The 23507-nt window shown below is 40.8% G+C and overlaps 1 protein-coding gene and 1 long non-coding RNA gene across 6 annotated transcripts in view; one reads left to right on the forward strand and one right to left on the reverse strand.

The window, feature by feature from the left end:
• Positions 1 to 23507, reverse strand: part of PRICKLE2 (prickle planar cell polarity protein 2) — a 360971-nt gene that overhangs the window by 98004 nt on the left and 239460 nt on the right. For all 5 annotated transcript variants that reach the window (XM_017875016.1, XM_017875018.1, XM_017875019.1 and 2 more), the window contains one exon: positions 13390 to 13573. In XM_017875016.1, coding sequence (XP_017730505.1) covers positions 13390 to 13573 — 184 coding nt within the window. The remainder of the gene's footprint in view (positions 1 to 13389; positions 13574 to 23507) is intronic.
• On the forward strand, positions 1979 to 16173 carry LOC108531530 (uncharacterized). Its single transcript, XR_001886189.1, has 4 exons — positions 1979 to 2040; positions 4732 to 4785; positions 8609 to 8736; positions 13315 to 16173. It is a non-coding gene; the product is annotated as an uncharacterized LOC108531530 (long non-coding RNA).

Here is a 23507-nt window from a genome sequence, read left to right on the forward strand (position 1 = left end):
GATTGTGAAATGAGCCAGTCTGTGGACTCATTTTCTTGTGCCATCCATCTGGATGTTGATGAGTTTCTACCCCAAATCTCCTTTTCATTGTGCATGATTAATACTGAGCAGTTCTTTCTGACAAAAGGCTTGGCAAAAGACTTAGCTACTCCCTGAGGCAACTGATGAAACCATAGGAAGCCTCCACCATTGGCATGGGAGGAAGCTTGCCTTCCTGTTTGCTAAAGAGCAACTTCATTCATTCATTTATTTCATCAGTTTATTGAGGTATCCACATATAATAAATCACATGTAAAGTATACAATTTGGTACATTTCAACATATGTATATACCCATGAAAGCATCAACATAAACAAGATAGCAAATGTACCTATCACCCCCAGAACTCTCCTTGATCCTTTTGTCATTTCTCCCTCTCATTTCCCCATCCCCAAGTAACTACTGATCACTTTCTGTCACTATAGATTAGTTTGCATTTTCTAGAGTTTTATATAAATGAGATCACATAGTGTGTACTCTTTTGCCTGGCTTCTTTCATTTGGAATAATGATTCTGAGATTCTGATTCATGTTGCATAGACCAACAGTTCATTCACTTTTATTGTAAAGTAGTAGTATACTACATGGATACAATACAATATGTTTATCCATCTACCTGTTGATAGACTTTTGAGTTATTTCCGATTTTTAACTATGGAAAAGAAAACTAAGAGCAGCCACTTTTAAAACCCCAAATGCTTAAAGCATTGTTTCATTTAATTCTCACAACTATGCTGTAGTTCAGTATTGACATCCTTATTTTTCAGAAGATGAGATGAAAGCTTGGGAAGGTGAATTAACTTGGCCAATGTTGGAAAGCAGCACAGACTCTCAAACACTTATGAACCCATAACGATAGGTACTCAAAACACAGAAGTCATCAGAGGCCAGCACAAAGCCTGATGTCTGCAAGGGTCTTCCATGAGACACTTTCTACATCTACCTGTGTATGTCTCCAGGCCACCTAAAGCAACATATAAAGACTGGTGGTGGAAAGCTCCAGTTTTTGATTGGACTTGGAAAACTGCCATACTGAAATCACACATATACTAACAGCTTGCACATATGAGTACTTAATAAACAACTGTTGAACGAATAAATGGCTGAATGTACAAATGAATGAATAAATGAATGCACAGGTAGATAAATAGATTGAGGAAGGAAGTTAGTTACTTGTTGATTTGGTGGTGGATTAATCCAATCATCCCATGAAATTACTCAAAATATCTCCTGCATCATAAGGCAGAGGAGATCATCTTGATACTACATCAATTCTCACACCAGGCTACAGTGTAGATGGCCCAGTCAGCAGAAAGGGTGTGCAGCTGTGAACTTACGCAGGAAGTCTAAGAAAGAGGCCAAGTCCCAATCTTTAGGACCCCAGAGTAAATTTACTGTAAAGGTTGGAGACATCTGTCTTGAAAGCTAGAACTCCTATTGCAGGTCTCTCTTCCTGCATTTTCAAATGAACCTTGGCCTCTCCAGGCCTTATAATCTGCATGCAAGCCTTGACAAGTCCCTGCTGGTGGAATCTGGCCACGTTGCTGCTGACTTCATCTGGCAGAGGCCCTAGAGCCTGGGAACCCAGGTTCTAGTCCCAACTCTGACAGCTCCATTGAAAACAAGTTTATTAACAGGCAGTTTTATTGAAAGTTGCACACACAGGCATATTTCCCATTGCCATCCAATGACATCAGTGTATTTCTGAAGCCAAGATAAACACAGCATTGTTCACGTGACTGGCTTCCCGAGAAGAGTGAGGTGGACTGCTTTGAAGCCTCCTCCTGCCCCCTTCTTCCCTCCCTTCCCAACTCATCTCTTGAACTGCATTGAAAACACTGAGGTGACTGACAGTGAAGGCAAACTAGGAGATGCAGCTTAGGGGGAATTTAATCCAATTCAGTTGGAGAGACATGCATCTCCCTGCACCATGAAATTCCATTTTGATCTCAGCATGTGCTGATGGAGTAATGAAATAAAGACAACACTCTGCAAATGGCTGGTGAGTCTAATGATGGTTTTTATGGGGGTTTTAGAAGGGCTATTAGATTGTTCATTCCTTTCCTATAAGCCAAAACCACCCAGCAGACCTTGAGAGATGAACCATTTTGTCATTCTTCTCTCCCTTCCCCCAGCATCTGCCAGCCTTTGTCCCTCCTGGTATAAATAGCTTCTCACATAAAAGAGCAAACTGTCAGTAGCCTGAAAGCTAACGGTAAAGCTGGACGCCTGGCACTGTGGCCCCAGCCGGGTGGTGGTGAGTCACAGCTGTATAATTCATGGTCCTGCAGTAAAAGGGATCAGCGCATGCTCTAGGTTAACAGGCCAGAAAGGGAGGTGAAGAAACAGGGCCAATGAAAGACTTTTAAAAGCATCCTGAGTTTTCCTTTAACAATCAGCCTTGTATTTGGGTGATATCCAGGGCATGCCAGTCAAAGGCAAAAAGCCAGGAATGGGATGGGGTAGCTTCTGGGGCACACCATTCATTAGTATCTGCACGCAAATCTGCTTCAGCATCTTGGAGATTCAAATAATGATTCTGATGAGTTCAGCAGCTACCATTTGCTGAGGACCTATTTTGTGTCTGCCTTCTCCTAGGATCCTTACAGAGATGAATTCACTTCTTCTTTGTTAGCTACTTTAGACTTGGGCAGAAGCATCCCCGTGTTACAGCTGAGAAAACTGATGCTTGAGATGCCCAAGGTTACAGAGTTAATAAGCGACAGAGTCAAGATGTGGCCTCATCTGTTCCTAGCAATGTGGCTTTTCCATTAGCCAACAGTAATGGCTCTCAAACTTTGTCATGCATAAGAAACACCTAAAAGCTTTGTTGAAGCAGATTCCTGGGCTCCATCTTCAGAGTTCTGGTTTATCAGGTCTGGGGCAAGTCCTAAGAGTCTACATTTAACATGCTCCCAGGTGATACTAGTGCTACCGGTATGGGAGCCTCATTTTGAAACCCACCGGAAGAGGTAGACCAAATCTGGGTAATCAAACCATCATTCCATGTAATGACTCAGCTCAAATGTCACTTCTGCAGAGAGGTTTTTCTTAGCCATCCAATGTAAAGTAGATAGATTCCCTAAATCAGGGGTCTGTGTTTCAAATCAGGCCCCCTTCCTGTTTTTGTAAGTAAAGTGTTATTGTCACATGGCCATGCCTATTTGTTCACCTCTTGTCAATGACTGCTTTCGCATTACAACATCAGAGTTGGAGATTTGCCACTGAGATTGCATAATCCATGAAGCCTATATTTATTAGCTAGATCTTTACAGACAAAGCCTGTCAACTCCTTCCTCTAGATCGTATCACCCTTTTTTATTGCTTTGCTAATTGACATCGGTCTCTGAATGTGTCTTGTTATTCAGCTGTTAAGTTGTCCACATCCTTCACTAAACTGTCAGCTCCACAAAGGCAGGGGTACCTGTTTGCCTTTCACTGCTCTACCCTAGTGCCTAGGAAAGTGCTTGGCATATAGTTGGCACTCAATAAATACTTGCTGAATGAATGTCACTATTGAGTGCCCAGGTACGTGACGCTCTCTGTACCAGGAACATGAGAGCCCCTGGAGGAAGTACAGTAAAGCCAGGGTAAGAGAGTGAGAAGAGATAAGGATAAATAGAGATTGTCGATAGGGCAACAAATCTTTGAAGCAGGGTCATGCTGCTTCCTGCAGTGGTGGGGAAACTGGAGGTGGGGAAAAGATGAATTCCTTAGTCACCAAGGTCAACTTCAGATTAGGAGAAATTTCCCATCCCTAAGAATGAAAGAGCCTGTGTGACTCATACTGCTCCCCTCCTCCAACTGACACCACGTCTGCTTTCTTGGATCTGATTCCCTGAGTGGAGCAATGTGCATGCTCTTCACTGTGCATGAGGAAGGGGTGGAGGAGGAAGAGCCCACATGGGCACTGGAGTCAGACAGATGGCCGGTGTAAGTCCTGTCTCTGTCCCTCGCTGACTGTGGCATCTTAGTCAAGTTTCTGATACTGTGAGCCTCAATGATTTCAACGGAAAAATAGAGGATTTTGTACCAAGGATTAAATGAGATTGTTTATTCATGAAAACCCTGTTTATTAAATGACTAGTATGTGCCAGCATTATTTTTGGTACTGAGCATAGAATGGTGAATAAGACAATGTCCGTCTCTAACAGACTCACATTTTGGAAGGTAGTATGGACATAAATAAATGTAAGTAGAGTACTTGCTATGAATTTAACATACCTCTGTAGTCAAATGGGGGCTCTCTGTTGTCCTATCTGCACCTGGGGCAGAAACATCAAGGGGATGGATGATCAGGTGCCTCCAATTTCCCAGGGGCAAGCAAGGTAGTGGGACTGTCCCACCTTCATGTCCAGGGATGCCTTAGCAAGCACTGAGCACTGCATGGCCTCCATTCATTTCCCCCCAAACAGTTTTCCAACACTCTCCCCAAATTCTTTGTGCATAAAGTTGGTACCGATTCCATTTCACTTCTGAGTTTCACTCAAATGAATACATTACCTTCTGTAACAAATGAGATCTCTGCATAGCAGGCATCTTCAGTAGCAGCTCAAATACTGCCTCCCCAGAGACGTTGGATCTGACCATCAGGCTAAATTAGCCAATCCCCTCAGCATCCCGGTCCACATCCATGATCTCAGAAACTGTTTTATTTATTTATTTATTTGTTTATTTTTTTAAATATATATAGGATAGATTAAGTGAGAAGCAACTTCTAAAGCACCCAGGAAAATGTCTGACACACGTAAGAGTTTTTAAATATTTACATCTCTATTCTTAACATCACTAGGGTTTTTTAAAAAAATCACAACCTGAAATTATTTGTTTTCTAATTGTCTTTACTCTTCACAGAACTACAGTGCAGCAGAAACCTTAAGTCTCTTGTTTATTGTTTTGTCCCCAGTGCCCAGAACACTGCCTGACACATAGTAGGTATAAAATAAACAACCTTAAACAGGTGAATGAGGAAACAAAAAAAGCCCAATGGCCATTTCCTTTTCACCCAATTTTCTAGCATGCTCTCTGACTCATTCCTTGGACTCTCATGGGGAAAATCAAGTGGAATGCTGCCAAGAAGCCCATAGCCGAGCATTGGAGACAGGTACTAATAAGGTTCCAACTGGCACAGAGGCCAAATCAAGGAGCCTCTGCTGACCTGTTGATCCCCCAACGGAGATGTGTAGAATATTCTTCTTTGTGGGAAGACTCCCTTTGCACTCTGAGAAGCCTACAGAAAATTCCCCAAGGACTCATTCCTTGCAGGTCTGAGGACTGTGATGTTGCAGGAGATCTCAGGCACCAAGGAAGGTGGGTGGCAGAGCTCAGTACTTCAGCAGATAGCCCCAAAGCCTGCTTGAGACATTAGAGAATTCAGAATCAAGAGGCTGCATCTGGGGCCCTGAATAACTTCCTCAGGCTCCATAGAGCCAGAGAACTTCACTGGGACAAACTTGTATCTTTATAACAATCCCGCAGCAGAAGGCCTGGGAAACAGAAAGCTTTCCATACTGGCAGAATTCAAAATTACTTTATGAAAACCTTTTGAGAAGGCCGCGAAGGACTCTAGGATTCCTATAAATCCTATGCTTAACCTGCCTTCTCCATCTCCACCTAACCTCCCTCTTTCCCGGAAGCCAAATGTTCCTTCTGCTCTTCTTTGTGTTGGCTCAGGGCAATAGTAATTAGTCAGTCACATACTACTATTTCACAAGAAAGGTGGGAAGGAAACAACTGACTCATTGAGCAACTTCTATGTGCAGACAGAGGGCCAGGAGTATTATAAGCACTCTCTCATCCATGGTCAGATCAGCGCTGTGATCTTCAGGTCTAGTAGTACTGGCTCCAAAGTTAGGTTGTCTGAGATTATATCTGTCTCTGCTATTCATTAGCTGTGTGATCTTGGGCAAGTTATTTAACTTCTCTGAGCCTAGCTTTACTCACCCTACAGTGGAGACAGAAAGAGTAATTACCAAATAAGGTGGGTTGAGAATTAAATGGGATAATGCATGCAAAGTGTTAAAAAGGATGGTGGGCCCATAGCAAGGGTTCAATGAAAGTTTAATAATTTTTCCATCATCATTGTCATCTTCATCAAGAGGAAACTGAGGGTCCCAGAGATTGAACAACTTTACTGTGGTCAGAAAGTGATGGAGTAGCAGAGAGATTTGCCTGATACCAGAAGCAAGGCTCTTCCCACAGGGCCATGCTGTTTTCTCCTCATGCCATGGCTCTCACTGGGCTCCCCAGATTCCGACTGGGACATATATGGTGTCTAGGTTTGAATACACAGTGGGCTTCTGCCAGACCCACTGCTCCTCCAACCCTGCTGCACACCCAGGGACTTAGAGCTGGTGGAGCTGCCTCAGGTTTGCTTAGTGCAGCCCTTGGCAAGATGTCACCCTCTCTGGCCTTTTTGCAACCTAAGAAAACTCTGAAGCAGTTGGGATGGCTAGGGGAATCTGCTTAGAATACAAATCTTTAGGAGCAGCCGAGGGAACAGAAATAATTGATATGGAATAATTCTTTATGTAGAAAATAATGCCACAGGCTATTATCTCTTCAGTGTGATGTGACCCGAACATTTCTGGTTCTGCAGAGGACCCCTGTCGTCGGCCTATCTCTTAACAAATGTTTGCTGAAATATGTGTCAGGCCATGTGTCAGGCACTGTGCTAGGTGCTGGGAGGATTCCTAAACAACAAAGTATGCAACATTCCTGCCCTCTTGGACCTTAAAGGAAAGTAGGGAAGCCAAACATTAAACAAATACTTATACCAATAAGTATCTAATTACAAGTTTTATAAGTGTTAATAACAAAAATTGCAGGGTTTGCTACAAAGCATGTAACTGAGGACCTAATCCTGTATTGGGGCTAGCCAAAGTAGTTATTTGAGGAGATACATTTAATCTGACACCTGATGGATGAGTAATAGTCACTAAAATAAAAGCCAAATAAATAATTTTATATACTCCCCAAAGAGATATTTTAGAGCTTCACGGGGCTCAAATCCAACTAATTCACCCCTGTCTCTGGCTGTCCTATTTTACCACTTATAAGAAAAAGGTTTGGAAAGCCAAAAACTAGGCAATCACACTTAGTATCTATTCTTCATCCTTCCTGCGACAGTTTGAAGTGAAAGTTGAGTGTTCTGGATGACGAATCTAATTGCAACTTATTCTGTGCTAAAACACAGTTACGGTCAAGGTAAAATTACTAACCTTTGGAGGTATTCATATTTGAGAACCCTCCATGAACACTTGGGAGTATCCAAACATCAATGAAAAAGACATCCACTCAGAAGAAGCAATCTGATGGCCTCTTCAGAGTTTCAAGGAGGAGCAAGGAGGAGAACTAATAGAAAACCCACATGCACCCAATGAAAGCTATCCACCCACAAGACATACTGGTTACGACCTTCCTGGAGGGTGGTGTAGCATCATGAATCTAAAACCTCAGAAAAGCTTATACATGACCACTACACCTCCAGAAATTATGCTTATGGAGAGGAGCAGGCACATGTATAAAATGCATAAGGTTAGCTACTGCTGTCTTGTAATATAGAGGAAAGCCGTCAATCAATGCAAGTAGTCAAAACTAAACCCTCAGCTCCATGGTGCTCAATGATGATACTCTTGGCATTTGGGATGGGTCCATTCTCCTTTGCGCAGGATCATCTGGTGCTTTTTGGGATGCTTAGCATCTTAAGGCACCATCCATAGGCTAGTGGAGTCCCCCAGTCATTTAGATAGTAATTGCCCTCTCCCAAACATACATTTCCAAATGCCCTCTAGAGGTAGTGGTACCGCTCCAGGTTAGAACCTACCAACAGAAAACTATCGAACCATTACAAAGGATAATCCAGATTGAAATATACTGATGCAGAAAAATGTTCACAATATATGGCCTAGAAAAGACAGCTCAGGATAAGTGGAGAGCATCATCACATTTTTGTCCAAATCAAAGCAGAAATGTATTCCTACACACATAGAAACCTGAATATATAGGCTGATATGGTTTGACTGTGTCCCCATCCAAATCTCATCTTGAATTACCATGTGTTGTGGGAGGTACCCAGTGGGAGGTAACTGAATCATTGGGGCAGTTCTTTCCCATGATGGCCTTGTGATAGTAAGTCTCACGAGATCTGATGGTTATTGTAAGGGGGAGTTTTCCCACACTAGCTCTCTTTGCGTGCTGCCATCCATGTAAGACATGACTTGCTCCTCCTTGCTTTCTGCCATCATTGTGAGGCTTCCCCAGCCATGCGGAACTGTAAGTTCAGTTAAACCTCTTTCTTTTGTAAATTGCCCAGTCTTGGGTATGTCTTTATCAGCAGTGTGAAAACAGACTAAAACACAGGCAAAAAGGTTGAAACACAATTTTCCTTGGTTGGTGGAATTATGAGTGAGTTTTAGTTGCGTTCCTGGATGTCTCACATTTTTCTTTTCTTTTTTAATGAACAAGTCTTCCTTTTATAAAAGAGGAAAAGTTATTTTTGGTTTGAAGAACAAAAAGGTGACCCTCCATGGCCAACTGGTCATGCAGCTCCAATCCTCATTTTGATTTAGCAAAGGTGGCAGGATCTGCCTCAGGGAGCACCAGCCTCTGCTCAAGCAGTGTGGGATCCCCACTTTTTCACTCTGCTGAATACCCATGGTACAAGGCAACAACTGTTCTAAGCTGGAACTAGAGCATGGTAGGTGCTCAATAAATACTTGCTAAATTGAGTCATCCTTTTTTGTTTTGATTGGGCCAGAATTCTGCTGAGATATCCTCCAGTTTTTAACATCACTTTTACCCAGTGGTTTTCCTATTCCCCAGGAGCATTGGGTAATGTCTGGAGACATGTTTGGTTACCTCAAATGGGAAGTGCTTTTGGTATCTAGTGGGTAGAGGCCAGGGATGCTGCTAAGCATCCTACACAATGCAGAGGACAGTCACAACAGAAAAGAATTATTTGTCCGAAGTGTCAATAGTGCTGAGGCTGAGAAATCCTCTTCACCATTTGCCCTTCTTAGAGCTTGTTAATTATTTTCTAAGTTCTTATTTTAATATTATCTACTGTGAATGTATCATCCTAGCACCTGAAAGAGAAAGGGTATACACTATTCACTGTTTGAGTTTGAAATGAAATTGATGCCTTAAGAATGTCTTCAGACCAGGTGTGGTGGCCCATGCCTGTAATCTCAATACTTTGGGAGAATTGCTTGAGGTCGGAGTTCAAGACCAGCCTGGGCAACAAGTGAGACCCCCCCTTCTGTACAAAAAATACAAAAATTAGCTGGGTGTGGCGGCATGCGCCTGCAGTCCCAGCTACTTAGGACTGAGGCAAGAGGATTCCCTTGAGCCCAGGAGTTCAAGGTTGCAGTGAGCTATGATCATACCACTGCACTCCAGCCTGTGTGGCAGCAAAACCCTGTCTCTTAAAAAAATAAAAATAAAAAAAATAAAAAAAGATTTCAGATGGTCAACTAGGGGCAGATTCCAGCCCTCTGTTCTGTTACCATTAAACACCTTATTTGGAGTGAGCAGAGGCAAAGGATCTGAACAACTTCTCTGATTAGTTTTCAGCTCAGTCATTAAATATCACGAGATAAATGCCTTTCCTTTCTGGCATCATTTGTTATATTTATTACTTCCCCACTATTTTTAAAAGGTTGGGTTTTACAGCTAGTGAATTTTTATGAAATTAAATGCCTATATTCAAGAACACTTGCCTAAAAGGGAGGGGACTTTCGTTTGCATTATATTCTATTGAAGGCATTTCTCAGGAGAAATAAAATAATAAAGAGTATCACCTGAAGGTGTATTACCAACCTACGACCTGGGAGTGAAATGAAAGGTTTCTAACAAAAATGAAAGTACATTACTCTCAACCCTAACTAGCCTTTAATATTTTGCCTCCAGGACAAAGCATTTTACATTCCCTATAATTTCTCTTGATAGAAAATAGACTTTCTCAGACAGTTAATATATTAAACATCAGAATTGTTATTAGTGAAGGGCATTTAGGAACTCAATTTTTTCTTACAGCATACTATACAGCTTTCTAAAAAAAAACCCTTTAAATTCATAAACAGTGCTGTATGTAATAGACTTTAGAAGATCTTCTAATTTAAAAATTTGAAGCTCATTTCTTACATGCAATATGACCCCTTCAAACACCATTAATATAGATGCATATTTTATTAGGTGCTATAGAATTCTTAAAATAACTTGAGAAGGTTTTCTCTCTCTGCAGAGCTATTTCCTTTTCTAATCATCTGTGTCAAAAAGATTTGAGTAAGTGTAGGAAATAGGGAAAACCATCCAAAGAACAACAGAATTATTAGAGATGGGACTACGCTTTCATTTGACATAATTCAAACCACTTGTTTAATGGCACTAATCATTTTCTTTCAAAACAAATCGAAGAAATTTCAGATTTATGCTTCCCAAAGACATTCATTTTGGATGAGTCAAGGGACCTGCAAAAATACCATTAGTACTCACTTTTGAAATCATAAATTTAATCAAAACCCTAGCTTCTGAAATTGTGTTTTCTTGGGTCAATATGAGTAGAAAGTTTTCTCTGAATCTGCATTTCATAGAATGATGTTTAATGGTTTTAGAGAAAACTCATTTTAAGCAGGAAACTGACAAAAGCTTAACTTTGGAAAATTCAGAGTCCAATTTAGCAAGAAGCAATGTCCTTCAGGTGAACAAAAGAAAGATGGGCTGCTTCGAAGCTGTTGGAAATGAGGTTAGCAAGAAAATGAAACAAGCTCACAGGTGTATCTAGGCATGAAAACACACCGTTCAAGTACTGCTGGTAGAATGGCAATGTCAAACAAAGTCACGTAGTCAGCTACTACCTCTCTGAGTGTCTAAACAAACTCAATCAAACACTCTCATTCTTCTTAAACGAATTATTTAATAATAAAATCTTTACTAAAACAGAAGATATAACCTCAACTCACAAACTAGGAAAAAGCACTCATTTCTTCCTGTTAATAACCCAACAGAGAATTACCTTCAATTCTCATGGAGATTATTTTCTGGGAGTATTTCTATTCTAAGACATTTTCTCCCCTGCAGTGAGAATTAGAAGAGAGATCACAAAACGGAAGTGCCTGTAGGGTTCTGGAAGGTAACACGAAAAAATAAAATGGACTTTGTAGAGACTGGGATGATCTGGTATAATCAAGCTTTGTCTAAAAGGAATGGCCATCACTCAACTCCAGACAATTATATCCTTACAGGGATGAGATACCAGATCTTCAAATTTTCAAGACATAAATACAAACTTTTACATGAAGCAAATCTCTAATTTTGAGGTATTAGTAGCTAATTAAATTTTAAAACAATACCTTGCTGGCTAAACAAATCCTACCTGTCTCCCTGATTTCATCTGTCAATTTGCAACTTCAAAATTAGAAGAAAATGAGCAATGGCTAATCAATGAGATTATATTAGTATCACTACTATTAAGTTATGGGTGAATTCTTGGGTTCTCCTTTATTATAAAGAATTTTCTCTATCCAGTCTGTCATTGACGGGCATTTAGGTTCCTGCCATGTCTTTACTATTATGAATAGTGCTACAATGAACATATGTGTGCACGTGTCTTTATAATAGAAAGATCTATATTCCTTTGGGTGTATAACCAGCAATGGGATTGCTGGGGCAAATGGTATTAATGTTTTTAGGTCTTTGAGGAATTGTCACACTGTCTTCCACAATGGCTGAACTCATTTATGCTCCCACCAACAAGGTATAAGCATTCCTTTGTCTCCACAACCTCGCCAACATCTGTTCTTTTTTTTTTTTACTTTTTAGTAATAGCCATTCTGATGGGTGTGGGATGGTATCTCATTGTGGTTTTCATTTGCATTTCTCTGATGATCAGTGATGTTGAGCTTTTTTTCATATGTTTGTTGGCCTCATGCATGTCTTCTTTTGAAAAGTGTCTGTTCATGTCCTTTGCCCACTTTTTAATGGGGTTGTTTGGTTTTTCTTGTAAATTTGTTTAAGTTCCTTATAGAGTTTAGATATTAGACTCATATACACAATGGAATACTGTGCAGCCATAAAAAGTACAAGATCATGTCCTTCGGAGGAACATGCATAGAGTTGGAGGCCATTACGCTTAGCAAACTAACGGAGACACAAAACCAAATACTGCATGTCTCATGTAATGGGAGCAAAATGATGAGAACACATGGACACATAGTGGGGAACAACACACACTGGGCCCTATCAGAAAGTGAAAGCTGGGAGGAGGGAGAGGGTCAGGAAAAATAACTAATGGGTAACAGGCTTAATATCTGGGTGATGAAATAATCTGTACAACAAACTCCCATGACACCAGTGTGACAAACTTGCACATGTACCCATGAACTGAAAATAAAGTTAAAAAAAAAAACTTAAAAAGAATTTTCCCTAAAAGCATTATCACACCTAAAGTTCCCAAGTTAAAATTTCAAGGGCTGTTTAAACTTTAACACGTTTTTGTCGGACATAGAGAAGATGTCCTGAGAAAGAAATTTTACACGTCAGAGGAAGTCAACAGTGGTCAAACACTTCAGATTCTGGCACTTCAGATTTTCACAGGAAACATCATGAAAATACCCAGCTTATAAAAGAGTTTCTTAAACAACATGAGGCTGGTGGAGGAGAAAATTTTAAGTACCAAGAAATATAAGAGGCTGTATGTCACTGAGAAAAATGTGGTACACCTTTACATGAAAAATCCCTAATTTAAAAGTATTAGCAGCTAATTAAATTTTTAAATAATACCTTGCTGGTTAAACAAAACCTACCTGTGTGCCTGATTTCATTTGCCACAAAGACCTTTTCATCAAGCCAACGATGTTTACAGCCTTTGGGTGGTGCCAAGACATTTCAGGAAATGCCAGTGTCTTTCTTTGTAAAGTAACGCTACAAACTTAATGTCTGAACACAGCATAATCACTGGGAAGAGTAAGGAAAATTCACACTTCCTCACTCTTTTATCTGAAGAGTCTTACTGTAAAGACTCAGAGCCAAGGTAGAACTCTTCTTCTCCACCCCCAAAACCAAGTTTCACTCTCTTAATGTTTTAAAACCAATGTTTCTGAGACATTTCTAGACAATCCTGGTAATGGTCAATAATGACAATACGGAATGAATTAGCAATGGATCACTCCTGGCCCAATTTCATTTCCCTTCCTCATTTTCCACTTGGGCCCCTGGCATCTTCAACCTATTTAGCCCTACCGCTTCTCTGAATCAGCAAAGTCTACTTTTCCTACAGAACTGGAATGAGGAAGTACCAGTAAGACAAAGTGAAACACCCAAACCACCAGCATGCTCCCACCCAGAATGGTACCTGTTCAGGCTTCAGACCCGGCGGGACCCAGGCATACTCTTCCAAGGCACAGCCTGAGTCATCATCTGAGGTCGAGTTCCTCTGAAAGTCAAACATGAGTTTGCTGATGGTCTTCTCCATCTCCAGCGGCATCACTGTCACCATGTGTTCCTCTTGGGGACACTTGCAGTGCAGGCAGATCTTCCTGCAGGCAGTAAAGGTAGCAGGTGAGAAAGAAAGAAAAAAAACATTTTTTTTTTTCAGGAGCCTGCCAGTCACCAGCCCTTGGATCCCAAACCATAAACACATTCCTTGGCAATGGGTATCAGGCAAAGGCATCACAAGCAGGGTTCCAGAACATGCCTGTCTTTGCAGAAGGCGTGGTACACGCATGTGAAAACAGCATGAAAGGTCAGAGGCCACCAGGTAAGTATGCTAAGGGTGTTTACATGTGGACCCCAGCCTTCTCTTCTAAATCAATACCCCAAGAGGAATGGTAATGTAGTTTTGATTTTACTAAGTAGACCACTGGATATGGCCCATGACCACAACTTCCTTAACTGTAATAGCAATTACATATACATAATACATATGCTGACCAGAAATGTTACTTGTAGATAACAAATACTGACAACATACTGCTTTTATGAAAGGTTCCTAAGCCCTGGAAAATGGAGAAAATGGTTTAAAAAATGCAGGTAAAATTTTCTTTAAGAAGAAGAGCAAACATACATATTTTTTCTCACGAAACACGTCTGGCCCTAAGATCTCACAGGAAAGACAATTTCACCTCCATTAAAGATCCCTGTAGGTTTGGAACTCTAATTAGAAACCCAAATTTTCCCTATGTTGGTGGGTTTTTTTATATATAAGAAGATCATGCATGTGAATTATTTCAAAAGGTAGCAGCCAAAGATAAAAATCTCCCAAACTGAACATTTCTCTTTTAAGGTTACCATCTGTTCTCTTATCCATAGCTACAGAAATGATGAAGCAATAAATATGTTGATGTCAGCAACACAAAAGCATTTCTAGCTTCCACCAATAAAAAGAGAAAAAAAAAAGAATAGAGGAGGAAAATTTTAAGGAAATAAGTTATTTCATGTTCACTCTTTTTAAAATTATTAGTTTCAGTAGCACCTTATAAAGGTGATAAAAGAGCCCAGAATTTTAATCCCCAGATGTGCCCGATGTTTTGATAACAGCTTTGTGACGATACAATGTACATACGGTAAAACTTGCCATTTCAAAGTGTACAATTCATGGACTCTTAATACATTCAGAATTGTGAATCATCACTATCTAATTTTATAGCATTTTCATCCCCCCCAAAAAAGAAACCCCAGGAGCATTGGCAGTTACTTCCCATATCCCCCTGCCCCCTAGGCTCTGACAACCACTAATCTATTTTCTCTCTCTATGGTTTTGCCTATTTTGGACATTTCATATAAATGCAATCATACAATACGTGGTCTTCTGAAGTTGGCTTCTTTCATACGAAATGATTTTTCAAGGTTAATCCAAGTTGTAGCATGTATCAATCCTTCATTCCCTTATATTGCTGAATAATATGCCATTGTATATACATACCACATTTTCACTGATCAGTTGTGGACATTTGGACTATTTTCACCTATGGCTTTTATGAATAATGATGCTCTGATTATTTATGTACAATTTTTTTTGTGTGGATATTTGTTTTGTTTTGTTTTTTGAGATAGATTCTCATTGTTTCCCAGGATGGAGTGCAGTGATGCAATCATGGCTCAGTGCAGCCTTGACCTCCTGGGCTCAAGTGATCCTCCTGTCTTAGCCTCCCAAGCAGCTGGGACCACACAGGTGCATGCCACCATGCCTGGCTAACTTTTTTTTTCTTTTTTTTTTTTTGAGATAGAGTATCGCTCTGTAGCCCAGGCTGGAGTGCAGTGCGCCCTCTCGGCTCACTGCAACCTCTGGCCTCCCAGGTTCAAACAATTCTCCTGCCTCAGCCTCCTGAGTAGCTGGAACTACAGACATGCACCACCACACCTGGCTAATTTTTGTATTTCTAGTAGAGACGGGGTTTCACCATGTTGGCCAGGCTGGTCTTGAACTCCTGAACTTGTGATCCACCTGCCTCGGCCTCCCAAAGTGCTGGGATCACAGGCATGAGCCACTGCCCTCAGTTGGATATATGTTTTAATTTTCTTTTTTTTTTGAGACGGAGTCTCACTCGGTCACCTAGACTGGAGTGCAGTGGCGCGATCTTGGCTGACTGCAAGCTCCGCCTCCCAGGTTCATGCCATTCTCATGCCTGAGCCTCCCAAGTAGCTGGGACTACAGGCACCCGCCATCACGCCTGGCTAATTTTTTTGTATTTTTAGTAGAGACGGGGTTTCACCATGTTAGCCAGGATGGTCTCAATCTCCTGACCTTGTCATCCGCCCGCCTTGGCCTCCCAAAGTGTTGGGATTGCAGGTGTGAGCCACCACGCCCAGCCAATGTTTTTAATTCTTTTGGATATATTTCTAGGAATGAAATTGCTAGGTCATGTAGCAACTTTAGATTTAACATTTTAAGGAACTCCCAAATTGTTTTCCAAAATATCTGCACCTTTGTACATTCCCACCATTGATGAATGAGTGTTCCATTTTCTCCATGTTCTTGTCACATTTGTTACTGTCTGTCTTTTATCGTAGCTACTATAGTGGGTATAAAGCAGTATTTAATTGTGGTTTTGATCTGCATTTCCCTAATGGCTAATGATGTTGAATACCTTTTTATGTGCTTATTATATATCTTCTTAGAATAGAGAAATGTCTATACCAATCCTTAGTCCATCTTTTTTCATTGGGTTGTGTTCTAATTGTTGAGTTATAAGTGTTCTTCACATACTTTCTGGATACAAGTCCTGTATCAGATATATGATAGGAACATTTTTTCTTCCATTTTGTGGACTGTATTTTCACTTTCTTGATGACATCTGTTGAGCACAAAAGTTTTTAATTTTGATGAAGTTTAATTTGTTGTTGTTGTTTTTAATCATTTCTAAGAAGCCATTGCATAACTCATGGTCATAAAGATGTATTCTTACGTTTTAATTTAAGAGATGTATGGTTTTGGCTCTTACATTTAGGTCTATGATCCATTTTGAGTTAATTTTTGTATATGGCACTAAGTAGGAGACCACCTTCATTCTCATGTGGCTATCCAGTTCTTTCAGCACCATTTATGGAAAAGAATAATCTTTCCCCATTGAATTGCCTTGGTACCATTGTCAAAAAATCAACTGACCATAGCTGTAAGAGTTTATTCTGGATGCTCAGCTCTATTCCGGTGGTCTGTATGTCCATCTTTGTGCCAGTACCACACTGTCTTGATGACTGCAGTTCTGCAGTAAGTTTTAAAATCATGAGGTATATATGAGTCATGCAATTTTGTTCTTCTCTTAAAAAACTGTTTTGGCTCTTCTTCGTTCCTTGCATTTGCATTCATAAAATATTAATTTTAGGATTAGTTTGTCAATTTGTGCAAAAAGAAAAAAAGCCAGCTACAGTTTTGATAGACATACACTGACTTTGTAGATCAATTTATCAATTTGAAGAGTATTGCCATTTTAATGATATTAAGTCTGCCAATCCATGAACACTGACTACTTTTCCATTTATTTCAATCTAATTTCTTTCAATGATATTTTGTGGTTTTTAGGCACAGGCTTGTACTTCTTTTAAGTTTGTTCTTAAGTATTTTATCCTTTTTGATGCTATTGTAATTAGAATTGTTCCCAATTTCATTTTCAGATTGTTATTGTATAGAAACATAAATGATTTTTATACTGATGTTAAATCATACAATATTGCTAAAATCATTTATTAGTTGTATTAGTTTAGGCACTTGTGTGTGCGTGTGTGTGTTTGTGTGCGTGTATGTTCTTTAGAATTTTCTCTATATAAGGCTATATCATGTGCAAATAGAGAGTTTTACTTTTTCCTTTTCAATCTGATGTCTTTTATTTATTTATCATGTCTTATTGCCCTGGTTAGAACCTCCAGTACAATGTTCAACAGAAGTAGCAAGGGTGGACATCTTTGCTGCGTTCTTGATCTTAAGGGGAAAGCACCAGTCTTTCAGCTTTAAGTATTATGTTAGCCATGAGTTATTTGTAGATGCTCTTTATCAGGTAGAGGAAGTTCTCTTCTATGCTAGTTTGTTGTTTTTACCACAAAAGGGTGTTGGAGTTTGTCAAACACATTTTCTGCATCTATCAAGATGATTAGTTGTTTTATATCTTTATTGTATTGATGTGTTGTACCTGAATTTCCACATAAAAATGCACTCGAAGAAACAAAATCAGTTTAGTCTAACCAAACTGATTTTGGCTTGTCAGATTCCCCCATTTCCTGCTTTCATCGCATCAGAAATATACACAGACAGAATGCACACCTTGGATCTGGTTTGCATCTCCAAACTCAAAGAAGTTCCATCCAAACCCTGGTTGTTGCTTTTAAAAATAGAGCTCATTTGAACAGTAACTCTTTAATTAATCAGTTACTGCACAATGGTCAGGTCTGTTGGGAAGCAGTCAGTTTATTTCTCCAAGAATTTTTTTTCCAGTTTATGACTTAAGGAAAAACAAGTTTCAGTGTGTTTAAGTAAACTGAGTAAGCTGTTTGGTGACTAATGCTTTTTACTAGAAAGTCATACTTGAACACTGAAATGTAGAAAACTTTTACCAAATTCAGTCCCAAAATATCCACCAATGAAATTCATTTATTCAGGTACTGATTATGCAGGGAAGAGCACACTAATGCCGGATGGACATGATTTAATGAACTGAGGCTCCAGGAGAAGGAAGAAAGACAAGAAGAAAACAGACGAGGAGTGCAGAATCAGATCCAGAATAAGCATCAACAAGTAGAAGGATAAACAGAAAAGAGAAGATGGGGAGGGCTGAGGCCCTATGTGGTCACTCAACAAATAACTTGAGGTGGATGGATAACTTGAGGCCAGAAGTTCGAGACCAGCCTGGCCAAATGGTGAAACCATGTCTCCACTAAAAATACAAAAAAAAAAAAAAAAAAAAAAAAAATTCAGCTGGGCACGGTGGCAGGCACCCATAGTCCCAGCTACTCGGGAGGTAGAGGCACAAGAATTGCTTGAACCCAGGGGGTGAAGGTTGCAGTGAGCCCAGATCGCACCACTGCACTCCAGTCTGGGTGACAGAGTGAGAAGCTGTCTCAACACACACACACACACACACCCCAAAACAAAAACAAAACGACGACAACAACAAGCCCCAAATAACTAACAAGCACTTACCATGTACCAAGGCCTGCTCTAGGTACTTGGATACCTAATCAAGACAAAGATCCCTGCCCTCTTGGCCTGCGTTCTCAGAGGGGAGAAACATACAATACACATAACGAGTCATTCAATCACAAAGTATATTAAAGGCAGTAAGTGCTACTGAAAACCAGAAAGAAGCAGGATACAGGTGGTCAGGATGGGGAGGGGGCACACACTGAGCTGTATGCCCGGCATTTGAGTTGCTTTATAACTTACATACATGACTCTTCCATCAGTCCTCCAAGAAAGGAAATATTATCTCCATCAGTCCTCCAAGAAAGGAAATATTATCTCCACTTCCCACAGAAGAAAACAAAGGCCCAGAGTGGTTAAGTGGCTTGTAAGCAGTTAAGCAACTGAACTATTCAGAGCAGTTAATCAACCCTAAATAGTGAGCAGAACAGGGACTCAAAGTAGGCTCTCTCTGACCACTGAACCAAAAAGTTACTTACAGAAAATCTGATTCTAACCACAGAATACCCTTTTACTTCTGAACAACAACAACAACAAAACCTCACACCCACACAAAAGCAAAACCAAGGAGAGGGGAAGAAAAGGAAAAAAAACCCAAAACCCTAAATAGTAACTCAAAGCCACAAGGACCTTATCTGCTTTCCATGCTAGCTGCCTGCCTTCCACTTCTCATTTATAATTAACCGGCACTCCTGTGGCACGACATTTTTCTTTGTAAAGATTTTTCAACCTTTGAGTGATTCCATGACAGCCTTTGATAATGGCTAATTTAATAACCTCCATCTATAAATTGGGAACCCAAGGCCCAGACTCTCAGAAAGGGGCAGAGGGTCAGATGTAATGCTAAGAGGATTTCTCTTCATTCCTGCATCTCTCCCCCTTTGGCAAAATGCGCACAGCAACACCTAACAGCTCTCTTTCAACACACTGATTAAGGCTTCTCACCTGAATGAAACATATTCAGAAGTGTGTGGGGAAATATATGATTTGGCTTTTTTTAAAATAGACATTTATGAAAATAGAACCTGCTAGTAAAGCAGGATTTCATTAAAACACACACACACACACACACACACACACACACACACACACACACACACACAAAGGGTGCATTGGTTTCATTCTGTCAGAGTTGACATTCTACCTGCACATAATTGGGTTTGTGAATGACAGGTTTCCAAGGAATAAGCCATGATTCAGAGAGGGGAGATTCTGCATTCTCCTCTACCCCAAAACAACCTCTGCAAATCCTCCACCTCCAAGTTGCAGCATTAAATCATGACTTCCATATCTCAGAAACCATAATCGGCCCTTCCAAGGCATACACAGTATTGTCAGGTGCAGGACCTCTCTTTAACTATCTCCAAGTAGCTTGGTTATCTGCACCAGTGACCATTATCATTTGGAAAATGACTAACAATCTATACCAATTAACTTGCCTGCCATTACATGAAAGGATTCATCATGAGTAGATCGGGGGGCAGGGTTTGTAGGGGGAATACTTATCCTTGAGATTTTGACAGGTTATTTACAACAACGAACCCTGAACCACAAGGTCTTGTTTTATGTGAGAAGGGACAGGATGAAGGCAAAAAAGGGATTTTCCTTTAGAACATGATTTTTGACAAGTTCAAGTAGCAAACTGTAGAAATTGAGATTCGAATGGGATTGCAAACATCATTAAGCCTGTTTTTTACTTTCCTTCTCTGTCTCTTTTACTCCCCCTCCCCGCCTTTTGTTTTTTGTTGTTTTTTTCCTTTTTTTAATGAGATGGAGTCTCGCTCTGTCCCCCAGGCTGGAGTGCAGTAGTGCCATCTTGGCTCACTGCAAGCTCCGCCTCCCGGGTTCATGCCATTCTCCTGCCTCAGCCTCCCGAGTAGCTCGGACTACAGGTGCCCGCCACCACACCCGGCTAATTTTTTGTATTTTAGTAGAGACAGGGTTTCACCATGTTAGCCAGGATGGTCTCAATCTCCTGACCTCATGATCCGCCCGTCTCAGCCTCCCAAAGTGCTGGGATTACAGGCGTGAGCCACCGTGCCCAGTGCCCCCCCACCTTTTTTAATGAGAAGAAAATATATTTTGTAAAAGAACTCATACATGGCAACTCAAAAGAGAAAACAGGGCTGCCCAAGTTGATGTGGAGAAGACGACTATGAGCCCAGCTTCTCCAAAGCTCAACCTCCTCCCCAAACTCCAGGCACATTCATGGCCTTGAAGTCCTCAAGGTTCCAAAGCCACAAGGCTAAACACCACCAAAGTTCCTAGACTCCATGAAGTCATTTCTAGCATGTACCAAAATATGAAGTAGGTGCTTGATAATTTGCTAGATGGAAAGAAGAAAAAATATAGAGGCTGTTAATGGCTTTTAAGAAATAAATAATTCCTCATCATGAAACTCTTACATAAATAATAATTCTAGTTGTAAGAAACTGTATATCTGGTTGCCAAGACATTACATGGAGATGCATGGGGAACAGTAGGATGTCCCAGTGACTCTAATTGCATAGGTCTGAGGCAGGCTCAGGAATGTGCATTTTCACCAGTGTGCCTGGTGAATGTGATGCAGCTGGTCCTCCAAGCACAGCTCAAGGTCACTCTTCTGTAGTAGCCTCCTAGTTAGAAAGGAGCACCTAAGGGCGTGGTTTAAAAACAGGTGTGGGTTTTACCAATATACTCGATGGTCTCAGAAACTCTGGGCAATGTACATTTTCAAACGGTCCCAAAGAGTCGATGCCAGCCCTTCCTTGCTACCATGTCTTAACCTCTTGCATCACTAGGCCCTCCTGCCACTCAGCTGGGTACCCAGTAGGGTGTGAAAGGCACTGGTGAAAGGCAAGACTACATCAGACATGAGAATAGTGTCTCTTGTTGCCAGCCCTGCCATCTGTCTTGACTTCCACCTCCCTTGTGGTGTGGGGTCCTCTGTCCCAAGTCCATGGCTAGATCAGGTTTAGGCCACTTTCATGCACAGGGACAAGGGGCAGACTGCTTAAAGAGCGGTTCAGGCCCCGTACAAACCAAGTGACTGACAAGGAATAAACAACACGGGATTCAACATGGCTTCGCCCAAGGCAGGCAAGGCCAGAGGTGGGAAAACACACTTTTATTAAAAACAAAGGGCTAGACTGTTCTGCCTATGGAGCAGCCATTCTTTTATTCCTTTACTTTCTAAATAAACTTGTTTTCACTTTGAAAACAAAAACAAAAACAAAGAAAAGGGCTAAAATAACCCAAAGCTCTCCATTGCTTTTCGCTAAATAACAGATGTATCCTAGGTATTTAAATTCTTCCATGCCTCTAGCTCACTAAAGGCAAAAGAACAATTTTTTTTTGAGACAGGGTCTCTCTCTGTCACCCAGGCTGGAGTGCGGTGGTGAGATTATGGCTTACTGCAGCCTCGACCTCCTGGGCTCAAGCAATCCTCCCAACTCAGCCTCCTGAGAAGCTGGGACTAAAGGCACATGCCACAATGCCCAGCTAATTTTTGTATTTGTTGTAGATACGAGGTTTCACTATGTTACCCAGGCTGTTCTCAAACTCCTGGGCTAAAGCAATCCCCCTGCCTCAGCCTTTCAAAGTGCTGGGATTACAGGCATGAGTCACCGTGCCCAGCTCTCTTTTTATTCTTAATAAGAAAAAAAAAGAGAAAAGCATTTTCCTCCTTATTATACTTATTATAAAGTTATTACTTCCTTATCCTTAAAAAGCAATATACAACTAATGTAGAAAAAATCAGAAACTACAGATAAGCAGTAAGAGTAAAAAAGTTTCAAAACACTCACAATCCCAAAGATAATCGCCATTAAACAGAAACAGCTGCTGGTCCTCTTTTCCCTTAGTGTTAAGAAACTGGAGACCAGACTTCATTCTATGTCTTCCCCATCAGCCAGAGCCAGGGGATAAGACTCTGGCCGGTAATGACAAGACATGAGCCAGAGCCACCCACGCATGCACACATAACACTCTCAGCAAATAGATGTGCATTATTCAATCCAGATAAGTGGGTCTGTTCTGAACTGGTGCCCTGTAGCAGGATCAAGAATCCACTTATGTAATGTAAAAGATACCTCCAACGTGGGAATTACATATAACATATACTTACGGGTATCACAGAGCTAAAAGTTAGGTCCCTTCGATTAAAAAAAAAAAAAAATCTGACAACCAGATTTAACTAGCTATCAACTTGCAATTTTCTGTGCAAGTGGAGAAAGATGGGGCATGGATAATTTAAAACCACTAAGACTTGGCTTTGAATTGTGTCTTTGTACACTAGTCATATAACCTCCAATGCTGCGATAACATACATCACTTCAAACCATATAATAGATCTCTGGGAAATGCTGACGCAGGAGGAGCTGGGCAGCGGCCCGACTTACTCCATCTGCTCTGTAGCCCATTTTCCCTGAGTTTCCAATGAAAGCATCAACTCTTCACATGCACGTATGACACCAGCCTAAAATGAACCAAACATTGTTTTCAAGTGCACTGCCCTTTAGTAACACCTCCCTCAGGTTTTAGGAGGCAATTAGGTGTTTGGATAAAGAGTTTTTTCTAGACTGTAGGCTGCCTAGAAAAGGTAAGCAAATGAAAGGACAGTGGCTGTTGTTAGCAAGAAAGGCATTCCCCTGTAGTGTTTCCCCGAGTCTGTAAGAACTGGAGGCAAGGTTTGCCTGCCCTAAGACATTGCTGAGATAATCCTGCCTTGAACAGGTCAGAGTTGTTAAAACCGAGCTATCACAAAGAAAAAAGCGACCCTCCTCAAAAACTGTATGGATCATGCGACCCCCACACAGGGCTTCAGCTCCTACTTATACATCCCTTGCAAAAGGGGTAAGTGG

The sequence above is a fragment of the Rhinopithecus bieti genome, unplaced genomic scaffold, assembly GCF_001698545.2.
Source record: "Rhinopithecus bieti isolate Rb0 unplaced genomic scaffold, ASM169854v2 scaffold_8601, whole genome shotgun sequence".
Taxonomy (NCBI): Eukaryota; Metazoa; Chordata; class Mammalia; order Primates; family Cercopithecidae; genus Rhinopithecus; species Rhinopithecus bieti.